The following is a 13,757-nucleotide window of genomic DNA, read 5'->3' on the forward strand; positions in this document are numbered from 1 at the left end:
CCTAACTTTCCCCTGCAAATAGAAGGACCTTGCCCCAAAAGTCACTATTGTACCGCTTGAAATTTGGGGTTGATATACTGCTTTTTTGCAGGGGGAGCAGCATTCCTCATTACCACAACCCAAGAGGCCTAACTACAAGTTACATTAATGGCTTTGCATCGTGAAACTCCAACTCTTCAGGCAATCTGAGAACTGTAAAATCTAAGGCAACAAAAAAAAAACCCGTGCATGTGGCAGAGGTCAGTGTAAATGACTCTTGGCTGTGGCTGTCTCCTAGCACAGAGCTGGGTCATGAAGCCTGAGCTCCACAGACACTGCCTGCCATGAACCAGAATAGGCAGTATAGGCAGCAACTGTAGCAGATATGTTCTATGTTTGTGACAATATTTCTAATGTTTTAGTGCTGTCTTTTAATCTTGTTTTTAAGTTGTATTCATTCAACTTGTTTTTATTATTCTTTGTTAGCCGCCCTGAGCCCAGCCTTGGCTGGGGAGGGCGGGGTATACATTTTTTTAAAATTATTATTACTATTTTACTCTCTTGCTAACTATGCTGTTTAAAATGTGCATTTTATATTTGATTTCCTTTAGTAATGTTTTCTTTAGAAATGTTTTAGATTAAAAAAAAATTACTGTGTTAAATGTGAATTCTATAGTTTACCTCCGTTATAATGTTCTATTTTGAAATATTTAAGGTAAGATTTTAGTTTCCTGTCAGTTATGTTGCTTTTAATGTATACCTTATGTTTAACTTTCTTCTGTTTTGATTTATTTTGTTACGTTTTATTTGATGTTTTAATGTTTAATATTGTAAACTACTTTGTGATTTCCCCCCTTAAAGATATAACACTGTATAGAAATGAAATGAATATGAAGTGCCTTAAAATAGCTCCTTTGCCAGTAGTTATGGATTATTTCAGCATCACGCTGATGGATGAATCTGCCAATTTCACTTTCTTATTTTTTCAATCTTAAGTCCAGCTTACCCCATTTCTACATTAGTTTGCAACTAAAAAAAACATTTTGCACAAAAAAATTGTACAATTTTTGTGTGTGCATTTAAATGTACTTTTGTCTACTACAGTCATACCTCGTGTTGCGTTAGGTTCATGTTGCATCTTTTCGGCTTGCGAACGCAGCAAACCCAGAAGTGTATACTTCTGGGTTTTGCTGTGCGTGCGTGCGCAGAAGCGGCACTCTAGTTACAGACTTTTTGGGGTGTGAATGGCACCCCAGAATGGATCGAGTCCGTAACTAGAGGTACCACTGTATATGCATTTCTGCAAGCAAATTTTCCTGACTTTTTGCACAATATTTTAAGTACTATGCACATTTTTAAAAATGCATATTTTGTTGGGAGAACTCCCATTACAAAATTTCGAAGGGCAGCCGCATTGGTTCAGAAAGTGCAAATTAGGAAAGTTCACACTTAAAATGCAAACCATTTTGTTTTCTCCTCCATCCTTGTCACAATCCTGACCTGTCACACATTCCCACTGTGCACCTTATTAGGGGGTCACTGCCAAAAGCCACCCTGGACCTCGTGCTCCGAGCGGGGAGATGCCTTATGATTCATGACAGGAGCTCCCTGCTTACATGTGGTGCTGTGAGGAGAGGAGAAGAAGAGATTGCTGTGGAGGAACGTGCAGTAGGGCGGACTGGGCTGGAGGGAGGGAGGGATCTTGGACTCTGAGATCCGTCACTGTCACTGCCATGGCTGCTGGGAGGAGTCGGTGGCATCTGCACCAGGTCATCTAATGCGGGAGATACAAAGCAGAGGTTAACAGATGGTAACAGCACACTGAGTCATGGACAGGGAAGGAGAGAAAGTACAGTGGTACCTCGGGTTACATATACTTCAGGTTACAGACGCTTCAGGTTACAGACTCTGCTAACCCAGAAATAGTACCTCAGGTTAAGAACTTTGCTTCAGGATGAGAACAGAAATCGTGCAGCGGCTGTGGGAGGCCCCATTAGCTAAAGTGGTACCTCAGGTTAAGAACAATTTCAAGTTAAGAACGGACCTCCAGAATGAATTAAGTTCTGAACCCGAGGTTCTACTGTATTTGATGAGAGAAGAGTGGGAACAAAGGAGTGTTTCCAGGTGACATTGAGACATAGAACTGTTCTGGGAACAACAAGGCAGTCAGAAAGAGACAACGAATATTAGGAGAATCATAGAATTATAGGGGTGAAAGAGACTGCGAGGGTCATCTAGTTTAACCCCCTGCAATGCAGGAATCTTTTGCCCAATGTAGGGCTTGAACCCATGACCCTAAAAAACCAGGGAAGGTTACATGAAGACAACACCACTAAAATATTTCACTGAACACAGATGTTTAAATGAAGCAGGAATAAATTAAGCTAGGAGGACTGCTTTGTGAGCTCTGGCAATAAATTAATAATAATAATAATAATAATAATAATAATAATAATAATAATAATTTATTTATACCCCGCCCATCTGGCTGGGCTTCCCCAGCCACTCTGGGCGGCTTCCAACAAAACATTAAAATACCATAATACATCAAACATTAAAAGCTTTCCTAAACAGGGCTGCCTTCAGATGTCTTCTAAAAGTCTGGTAATAGTTGTTCTCTTTGACATCTGGTGGGAGGACGTTCCACAGAGCGGGTGCCACTACCAAGAAGGGGCTCTGCCTGGTTCCCTGTAACTTGGTGTATTAACGGTGTATTAAGGCTCATGAGAGGTTTGAGCTAAATTGTGGGGTGGATCTTTTATTATCTCCTATGCAATAGGTCTTTGGTTCAGTTCCTGGCATCACCAGCTAAAAGGTTCTCCCATACAAAGACAGACTTCCAGCAAGATCTTGGAGAGCTGCTGCCAGTTAAGTAAACATAAATGGTATAGATGGTTCAGTGCCATGACTTAATATAATATGGTGGCCTTCATATGAATATTTTGTGTTGCCCACATCAAGGTCCTAAATGAGAAATAATTATTTGAGATATGTTGCCTTTTGATATAATATGCAGCTTGGCTCATTTGCTTGATTCATCTGAAGCAAATTGTTCTGTGCACACCATTATGCACAGGGCATGTTGTGATCTGTATTGTGTGGCGCAATTTGACAAGGGGCAGATAGATTAATACTCCTATCTTTGTGCAGTGGTTTGGACTTGTTTTCATGTGGTACTGTGAGCTCTATGATTCTATCAATGCAAGCAAACTTTGATTATCTTGAGACAGCAGTAAATCTTTGGTCTGGGGTGCAAGCTTGAGCCACTTGGACTAAGCACCAAAATAACTGGATTCTTGATGATGATTTGTTGTGATTGCCATTCATTCACATTGTTCCATCAGTGATGCACAAATCAATTCACCAAATTCAGTAAGATGGATATCTGAATTCAAACCCAGATAAAGGGGGAAATGAATCAAGGAAAGGAATGGAGGGGGTGGGGGGAAACCACTCTTTGTTCTGTAATGTTTGGGGATGTAGAGCATACGGATGGCTTTCCAGCTCCTCTGAGTAATTGGTTCCACTGCAGAACTGCTCCATTTTGCTGCTCTTAGCATCGCTTGCCAGCCTCAGCTATTTAGCTTTCCTGACGCCGTCTTTACAAATCTGAGCTGCTCATCCTTGGTGGCCTGTTCCTCTTCCCATTGCTTATGCATGTCCTTTTTTATTTTCATCTCTGCAGTAAGCTTTTTGTGCTGTCGCAGTGTCTTTTTAAGATGCCTCCCACTGGAATAATTTGTAGCCTTATCAACTCCATCTTTAGGAACTCCCACCCATCCTGGCATCCTTTCCCCCCGTATCTCTAGTCATAAATTCTTACCCATTAAAGCCTATTACAACCAGCTTTTCTGAAGTCCAAGGTGAACACACTCATCACACTCATTCCATTGTGTGACAGTCACTCCCCCCACCCCCATTTCTTTTGGACAAGTTATATTCTTCAATTGCTCCTTTCCTATCATGAGAGTTGTCCCAACAAGAAGTCTTCTGGAACGTACTCCCCTTGTACCTTCCACCAGAACCTGGATTTGTTAGATGCTGCCTCTCCTCCTTATTTAATGGACTGCTGATGGAAGATGCTGAGCTTGCTAAAAGTCACATTTCAAAAGACGCCTGTTCTGCGAGGGTAAATAATGAGCTGAGCATTTAAGAGGGCCTAATATTTTGTGTGAAGCATTGCTTGCTTACTTGAATATGAGTGCTTAGTGCCTAGGGGGAGGATATTACATTTTAGAGCAAATAAATAAATGTGCTCATTTGTTCTGAGCAGACCCCTCTGTGGTGTGCTAATGACTGCCAAGCTGCATTCTTGATGTCATTACCCTTCTGGAAACAAAACTGAGATCCTTTACAGTGATACCAGACGCATAAGAACTGGCACCATACGCTAATGTCCTTCTAATGGCTTGCCACTAAATGTCCTATACAAAATGAAACAAAAAACCCTCAAAATGTCTGATTATAAGACAAGCCTTCTGGATCAGACCAAAGGCCCCTCTGTTCCTGCATTCCGCTTCTCAGAGTGTTCAACCAGATGCCTATGGGAAGCCCAGAAGCAGGGCTGCTATTCAGAGGCATAGTGACTCTGATCCCAGAGACAGAATACAGAACAGAGCTGGGGAACCTGTAGCCCTCCAGATGTGGTTGGACTCCAGCTCCCACTGACTCCAGTAGAAGTTGGAATCCAACAACATCTGGAAGGCTAAAGGTCCCCCATCCCCAATATAGAATACAGCTATCATGATTTAATAACCATTGCTAGCCTTTGCTGCCATGATTTGCCTAATCCTTTTCTAAAGTCATCAAAGCCAACGGTCATCACTACATCTTGTGGTAACAAATCCCATAATCTATGTATTGTGAAGAAGTATTTCTCTGTTCAGCACCTGTTCAAAACATTTTTGTTTAGGCAAGTTTATTTAGACATGTATTTTAATCTGTTTTTACTTGCTGTTGATTTCAATTATCCTTTGAATGTTTTAAAACACCTGTTTTTAGCTGTCTTCTATTGATAATTTTAATGTGGCTTTGTAAACCACTTGGAGGTGTTATTTCAATTCAGTAGTATATACATTTTGGTTTTTTAAAAATAGTTGTTGTTTTTAGCAAGGGGTTGTATACCCTTTCTCTTGGTGAGCTACTCACCCCAAACAATAAGCAGCCTGCTGAGAAACAGCATTGGCACCTCGGGTTTCACAGCCAGCTAAAGGTTTTCCCAAGCTCCAGGCACACTGGCATTTGCATTTCACAGGTACACTGTTTAGTCAGTGCCATGCGACTATGAGAAAGCCCACTAAGAGAGGCATAGCACTGCTAGTTGGAGAAAGTACACACAGACACAAGACTCATGAAATCACTAATACTCAGAGAACTCAAGTACTTGTGCCCTGTTAACAATTGTTTCTTGCAATCTCATTAGGTTAGTTTAGCAGCATCAGTGGATTACAAGTGAATCCCACACATCCACAGCTGCCATCACTCATAGTAACCTTTTTGGGCTGGGGGAGAAGAGAGAGATGCTTTAGAAGCTTGTGCTAATGGGTTGGTGGAGGATCCACTCCGCAAAAGATAGTTTTTTAAATTAATGAGGCTGGAGGGCTGATGAAAGCAACTTGTATCTATTTTCTTACCTGTTGGTACATTTAGAAATTGGTTCATCTCTCTGGGTTCAGCTTTGATTATAGGCTGGGGCGTCATTTCTATGGGAGCCTGTATGAAAGAATACAGAATGCAACAGTTTGATTTTGCAAAGGCAATTCTTGCATGATTCTACCCTGCAGATTAAGAGGTTGCTTTACCATGCAATGTAGACTCACAAGGTGCAAAACATCATACTGCAGCCCATCATTTGCTTCTTATCATTTACTCTGGCCTTTGATAGTTAAGGTTTTTTTTTTATGCAGGACACACCTCTTCTGCTGAATGTATATCATTCTGCTCCATTTGGGCTCAGTTTTACAGGTTTTATAATTGTAATGGTTTTAGACACTTCTATAATTGTATAGAAAGGGACGCGGGTGGCGCTGTGGGTTAAACCACAGAGCCTAGGGCTTGCCAATCAGAGGATCGGCAGTTCGAATCCCCGTGACGGGGTGAGCTCCCATTGCTCGGTCCCTGCTCCTGCCAACCTAGCAGTTTGAAAGCACATCAAAGTGCAAGTAGATAAATAGGTACCGCTCCAGCGGGAAGGTAAACGGCGTTTCCATGCGTTGCTCTGGTTCGCCAGAAGCGGTTAGTCCTGCTGGCCACATGACCCGGAAGCTGTACGCCGGCTCCCTCGGCCAATAAAGTGAGATGAGCGCTGCAACCCCAGAGCCAGTCACGACTGGACCTAATGGTCAGGGGTCCCTTTACCTTTACCTATAATTGTATATTTTGTTACCTGTCCTGCGACTTTACGATGAAAGGCAGGTAAGAAACCATATGAATGAATGAATGAATGAATGAATGAATGAATGAATGAATGAATGAATAGGTGGATTCATTCTGAGACCATACAGTTCTGCACCGGTATGGTGTGATTTCTGACACCCTTCTGGGTGCCACTGAGGCCTGCACTTCTTTTTCTAATGATGTAATTCTGTGCCACGGGTAGAGACAGAAAGCAGCAGATCCTGTGAGTACCATAATGGATGGAATAAATTCTCTGATGCAGGGACTGGAATTATTAGACACTGTGGCATTCAACCCAGGAACCGTGAAGGTCAGGCATTGATACTCTGCTCCTTGCACCATCTGGGCCTCTGGTCAGAAGAGAAAATGGCAGGCAATTTGAGCTGGGATGCAGCTACCAAGGACCAGAATTCTCCGGAAAAATCATGTGATTCTGCAGGGCCAATCCCACGCTTGCTGTATGTGTCATGTTCCCTCATTCTGCACAGCTTGAAAAGAAGTTAACCCAAAGGCCAGGGTCACCTTTGATTTTGTAGCAGACAGCTATAAAGACTGAAGGCCAGGGCTGGGGAACTTGTGGCCCTCCAGATGTTGCTGAACTACAGTTCCCACTATGCCTGACCACCCTGGCTGGGACTAATGGGAGGACCCTACACTAGAGTATCCCTCTGGACTTCCAGGCTGGTTCCTTGCCTGCCTGCTGCCCCCTCTGCTCTGGGCACTTGCCACCTCTCCAGCCATTAGAGGCCGGACTTTTTCAGCAGTTGCGTATTGTCCATGAAAAGCCTTTTGAGCTATTATTGAGCTATGGAGCCTTCTAAATGCATGGTAAGAGTGCAGAAGGTGCAGGTCAGTTGGTAGCTAACCTGCCCTGAAACAAAACTTATAGTGAATACCAGCATGCCCTGTGACTACAGCCATAATCCTTCTTGCTTTGATGACAATTATTTCTCAGCCCTTCAGTTCCCCCTTCTTCTCCATCTTATCAGCTTGCATACCAACAGCCAGCTGCTCAAAGACAAGCAAAAACTTTTTTAAAAAAATAAAGTTGTCTCCAGGGAAGTCACAATTCAAAACAAGAGTGTTTTGCCAAGGGAGAGTGAGCATCATGCAGGTGTGCTGCCAGGGTGCACGGCGCAGGTGGCATTCACTTTGTGGACAGAATCAGATTTGTCATTACCTCCTCTCTTCTCAAGCTGCTTAAAAAAAATCCATTTAAACTTTTCCTCCACATTCTCTCCCTCTCTTTTGATCTGTTGTAATCTGAGCTGGGAGTATTTGCACAGCCTTTGGAGATAGAGAATAGCCTCTACTGTTCTCTGGGCCTTCTGCAGGACCACTCAACAGCTGCTTCTGATCAAATGAGATGAAGAGTTAACAGGAACAGCACTTAGTTCCCAGCTGCACCAATGCAATCCTCTTACCAGCATCCCTTTCCCACCAAAGGCATACACACATACACACACACACAAAAAAAAACATTAAACAGACATATTTCACACTGCCTCATACTGTAAACACAGCTCAGGGAGGGAGCTTGGTATGGCTGTCAACTGCACACACGCGCCACATGGGTCTGCATTTGCAGGCCCAGGGAGTTCAAGCTGTGTAAACAGAGAAGGAAGTTTGTGTACATGTTTGGCTCGAGTAGCTGGCTTGTTGCATCCAGTTTCCCTTACCCACCATAAGTGAAAGGAAGATAACCCACGCTTTGCAACAGATCAGGGTGATCACTCACTTTATTCCGGACAACAGGAAGAACTGCAGGCCAGGGTTGGGGAACCTATGGTTTTCCCAATGGTACTGGACTACAGCGCCTATCATTCCTGACAATTGGTCATGTTGGCCAGGAATGATGGGAACTGGAGTCCAACACCATCTATGGAGCTACAGGTTCCTTACCCCTGTTGTAGGTAATGTAAGAAAAACCTAATGCTACCTCTGACCTTACAAAGCACCCAGCAGTAACAGTTACGGTCTAATACTGTAGGTCCTTTGCCAGCCTGAGAGGCAGTTATGTGGTATAGTTAGGTAACTTTAAAATCTAGATTTCATGGTTTTATGGGCCAGATGGTGACACGTGTTAACGCACTGCTTTCAACACGGGGTGTGTTTGGCTGCCCTCTGGCTCATACTACTGAAAGCAGCCAAGGAATAATTTAAATTTCTATAACATCCTTCATCATAGGATCACAGGGCATCATCTGGATGGCAGTTTCCTCCCATGAGTGATTTAACACTGCAGTGCTAAACCTAGAACAAAAGCAGGAAGGTACTGCTAGGAAAGGGTACCAATTGGTGCAGGAGTTTGACTCTATAGATTTTAAAATTTTATTTTAGACTGTATTTTGCCATGGGTCACTTTCATGCAGATCCTACTAATTCTGGGCCTTCCATATGAACTAACAGCTATCAGCAAGAGGGTCAGCACTCTTTCCAGACATGCCTTAGGTGTCCTCTGTTCCCTTTCCTCCATTAGTGGCTTATTTCAAATCAGTCATAACAAAAATAAGAAAAAGCTAGATTTTATCTTCCACCACATAACAGCCCTTTCATTTGGAATGAATGGCTTGTAGGAAGATAGGTTGAAGAACAACTTGTTATATTGCAGACAACAATGATGCAGGAAACTCACCTCTTCAGGGACTGGCAACCTTTGCAGTGGGTTCAGGTTCAACATGGGTACTGCATTAGCTGGCAGCTGGGTCTCAGGAAGTTCTGGTGCCATGTTCTGCTCCTGTTTCACCAGGATGGAACACAGCTTGTGCTGGAGGGACCACATCCCATTTTCCAGTTCTGAGAAAAGAACCACATCAAGTTGTACTGTAAGCAATGTAAGGTAGGTGTGTGTGTGTGTGTGTGTGTGTTTGTGTCCAATGCCTTCTAATTAATACACAGGAAATGTTGCAGTAGGCAGGAAACCCCAGTAATCTCAGCAATAAGCTCTGCTGTTTCAGAAGGCAACACTAAAGCCCATCTGCACTACACATTTAAAGCAGTTTCATACTGATATAAGTAAAAAAACAACAACTGCTCCTTTTCCCTTATGGGGTACCCAAGAGCCCATATAGAGTCCTTTCGTAGGTTCTCTATTGGTAGAAGAAAATAACAGAGACCAACCAGAGAATATTGAGAAGCAAAGCAGCTAGTAAGCCTGATCTTTACTAACTGTTGCAACAGGGTGCTCCCCCACACGCAGGAGAGAGGAGGAGGACCCCGAGCCATGCATGTAAGCCCTTATGTAGACATTTTAAATTGCCCACCCTGAAGTCCAAGACCACCCCCAGAAACATCATACATACACCACAGAAGGGGTGTAGCCCAAGACCACCCCCCAGATACAGCATACCTACATCAAAGAAAAGGCGGTCTGCAACAGAAATCCGAGTGCATTGTTTATCTCCTGTCTGGCAAGTTACCTGATTGCATTATTTGGGTTTTGGCCACTCTTTTGTTATTATAACTACTTAATTCCTGAATCTAGGTCACAGGTCACAGGCTCATATCTTGAATGTGCCCTTAAGATAGGATTTGTGAGGACGGGATTTGTGAGGAAAGAGACAATGGGGAGGTTTCCCACTTTGACCTTGCAGAGAAATATTTGAGGTCAATTTGTTCAGGACCTTTTCTGTTATGAACATTATATATATATATATGACCTTAAAATTCTTATAACAATACCATTTTAAACAGACAAAGCACTGTGGGAACTGGAGTTTGTTTAGGGTGCAAAAAATTATTAGGGAACAGCTATTCCCCTCACACAGCTACAATTCCTAGAGTTCCCTAGGAAGAGGGATTGATTGTTAAACCACTCTAGGAACCGTAGCCTCTTACGGATGATGCATGGTATTGTCTGCAAAATGTTATTCCACAATAAATGTGTCTTAAAGACACATTTGGTCTCTGTGTTGCTTTTGCTACAGCTGGTTAAACAGGGCTACTCTTCTGAAATTTGCAGAATTAATGTTTGCAGAATTGTGGTGGCTATAGACTCGCCTCACCCCATCCTCAATTCAATTTGACACCGCTACTTGGTCAGACGCCGGGTGAAATATTTTATATTTGTGGATCCATTGTTGCTCCCCTTGCAAACAACTTATCAGGCATACCATTGTAGAGTCAGATATCTAGTTTTAGCTGAACACAGTAGAACACTCAACACATCAAGAGCAAAATGTTTTTAAAAGCAAATTCCTCTAGTACTGTTTTTATTTTTGACAAAACAGCTCAAAACAGAACTTGTCAAAACGGACCCTTCCTTACCAAGTGCTCTCTTGCAGTCTTCCCAACAGCTGTTATTTGCAGTAAAAAAAATTAGTATGCTGCTAATTCCAGGCAGAAACAAGCACATGAATATGACATACAAACTACATGGAAGCTTTTCAGTGCATGAAAAGGAAATTTTCTTCCAGAAATAGCTCATGCTTGAAACCCTGGAAGACCTCTGCCAGTCAGTGTAGACCATAATTAGCTGGACCAATGGTCTGGTTTTGTATAAGGCAGCTTCCTATGTTCTTTCTACAAAGGTCTGCAGGTGCCTCCCATTGCAAATTGTTGGAGGCACTTATCTGCTTCTTGTCTGCTGCATTCATTTATTCAGCAGTAACTGCAGCTGCACTGGCTTCTGAAATACGTCTGTTAGTAAAGTGACCACAAAGGTTCCCTTAAGGAAAAAAAGCAAATACAGTAACAATGCTTAATCTCATGTTGTATCTACAGAAGCAACAGGAACACATCCAGCAACATTTACTATTATGGTCGTTCTATTGGGAATGGAAGAGAGGCGACAAACTAGCATTTTGTGTATGGAAAAACAAGAGAAGAATTAGCTTAGCTACAGTCCAGGCTTGGTCACAAGTTATCCTGCAATATGTTATTATACTGTTACTTAAACGTTCACTAAATAATAGCAGGCTTGGATCTCGATGGTGTCTTACATATATTAACCATGAGGTTCCAAGAATATATATGTCCTAGGGTAGAAAGTAGAAGACATTTACAGCAGAGAAACGAAGTACTGCACCCACTACTCCTTCACCATACTCTGTTCTAAATTCCTCTTCTAAAGTGGTTCTTAATTAAAACAAACAAACTGCATAAGGGCTCAATTAACTTAATGTTACAACATTTAAATTTACAACATTATTATTTATTTACCCAGTTTTTCAATTGAAAAGACTGTCAGGGCACTTTACAGATTTTTTGTTTTTAGACAATCCTTGCCCTCAGCCTCACAATCTCATGGCACAAAGGGGGGAAGTGGTGGTGAGAGAGGAGGGGAAAAAGCAAAGTCAGGCACCAGTTCTTAAAATTACAGTGGTACCTCGGGTTACATACGCTTCAGGTTACATACGCTTCAGGTTACAGATGCTTCAGGTTACAGATGCCCCTAACCCAGAAATAGTACCTCAGGTTAAGAACTTTGCTTCAGGATGAGAACAGAAATTGTGCAGCGGCGGCGCGGCAGCAGCAGGAGGCCCCATTAGCTAAAGTGGTGCTTCAGGTTAAGAACAGTTTCAGGTTAAGAACGGACCTCCAGAATGAATTAAGTTCTTAACCCGAGGTACCACTGTACTCAGTTTGCATACCAAAAACCAGCTGGGGTGGAAACAGTGTGTGGAGAGGAGCCAAAAAAGTCTCTCAGCAGGGGCAAAGCAATAGCCCAACTCCCAACCCTGGAGCCTAATGTGTTTGTATGTAAAGATATGCAGGAAGTACAGTCAATTCCTGTATTTCTTACCTATTGATGATCCTGAATCAAGAACCTTTTGAACTGAGGCTTGGACTACCCTCATGGGCTATCTGGGGCAGGTTGCCATGAATGAGACCATTTTAGAATCATAGAATTGTAGAGTTGGAAGGGACCACAAGAGTCACCTTGTCCTATCCCAGGGGTCAGCAACCTTTTTCAACCGTGGTCCAGTCCACCGTCCCTCAGACCATGCGGTGGGCTGGACTATATTTTTTTTTGGGGGGGGGGGATGAACAAATTCCTATGCCCCACAAATAACCCAGAGATGCATTTTAAATAAAAGCACACATTCTACTCATGTAAAAACACACTGATTCCTGGACCGTCTGTGGGCCGGATTGAGAAGGCGATTGGGCCACATCTGGCCCGCGGGCCTTAGGTTGCCTACACCTGTCCTATCTGTTGCAATGCAGGAATCTTCTGCCCAACGTGGGGCTCGAACATATAACCCTAATATTAAGAGTCTCGTGCTTTACCAACTGAGCTATCCCAGGAGAAGGATAGCATTATATGCTTATTGCTCAAAAAAAGCTCTCCAGGCATAGAAGGAAATACGGGTGTGCATGCAAAATAAGAAGGTGTTACGATCTATCCGAATAGGCCAGGCCCAGTATAAATATTGCCTGTAACAGTGTGGGGGGGTATACTGAAAATGAGCACAAATTGTCACTTACATTGACAACTCCTCACTTACTTATCCACATAGCAAAGGTAAAGGTAAAGGGACCCCTGACTATTAGGTCCAGTCGTGAACGACTCTGGGGTTGCGGCACTCATAAATGTTGTTAAATGGAGTTGGACTGTTGCAGTTACTCTGTAATAAGTACTGCCAGATCCATTGTGAAATTAAATTTACTTATCGGTAGTTTGGTGTGTGTGTGTGTGTGTGTGTGTGTGTGTGTGTGTGTGTGTTTGTTTTAAAGCAGATAGTGTTATGGTTAGTTACTTCTTTAACAAAAAAAACAAAACCTTGCTTCAGAAACCAGTACAGCCAGACAGTACTTTGAGTACAACTCAGTTGAATAACGCCTATTAAGACAAAATAGATATTTAGGTAAATAGTCTTTGCATGCGGGCGGGAGGAGACTAACGCACAAACAGGGCAGACCTATGAATAAGAACATGCAAAACTGACATGGATCATAAATAGACTACTGTATTTTTTGCTCTATAAGACACTTTTTCCCTCCTAAAAAGTAAAGGGAAATGTGTGTGTGTCTTATGGAGCGAATGCAGGCTGCACAGCTATCCCAGAAGCCAGAACAGTAAGAGGGATCTTATGGTCTGGTGCATCTTATAGAGCAAAAAATACGGTAATTGGTCCATCCCCAGATGGCTGCACCCTGCTGTGCTAGGAGCGCCAAGAGAACTGGCTTGAGCAATCTCCCCTGGACACTCCACATATAGTCAGATACTTGGAATGTGTGTGTGATAAACACTAGGGACTCGTAATCTAAAGATATTTGGGGGGCGGGAACCCATTGATTCTCCAGAGCTGTGCAAGTGTACTAGAGATGAGCAGTCAGGGAAAGCTATTAACTGTACTGTCTTCTTTTTTCATCTTGCCTTCTGTGCTTGCTGCAGCATGCAAAGGAACTTATAGCGCTCCATATTACAGAACTGTTCC

General features: G+C 42.8%; 1 protein-coding gene across 1 annotated transcript in view; it reads right to left on the minus strand.

Moving 5' to 3' along the window:
• CREB3L1 (cAMP responsive element binding protein 3 like 1) overlaps positions 1 to 13,757 on the minus strand; it is a 79,733-nt gene that overhangs the window by 15,964 nt on the left and 50,012 nt on the right. The window contains exons 3-5 of the mRNA XM_053387235.1: positions 9,011 to 9,171; positions 5,613 to 5,691; positions 1,596 to 1,753 (exon numbers count right to left, since the gene is read on the minus strand). Of these exons, the coding sequence (XP_053243210.1) occupies positions 1,596 to 1,753; positions 5,613 to 5,691; positions 9,011 to 9,171 (398 nt within the window). The remainder of the gene's footprint in view (positions 1 to 1,595; positions 1,754 to 5,612; positions 5,692 to 9,010; positions 9,172 to 13,757) is intronic.

Source organism: Podarcis raffonei, chromosome 1, assembly GCF_027172205.1.
Source record: "Podarcis raffonei isolate rPodRaf1 chromosome 1, rPodRaf1.pri, whole genome shotgun sequence".
NCBI lineage: Eukaryota > Metazoa > Chordata > Lepidosauria > Squamata > Lacertidae > Podarcis > Podarcis raffonei.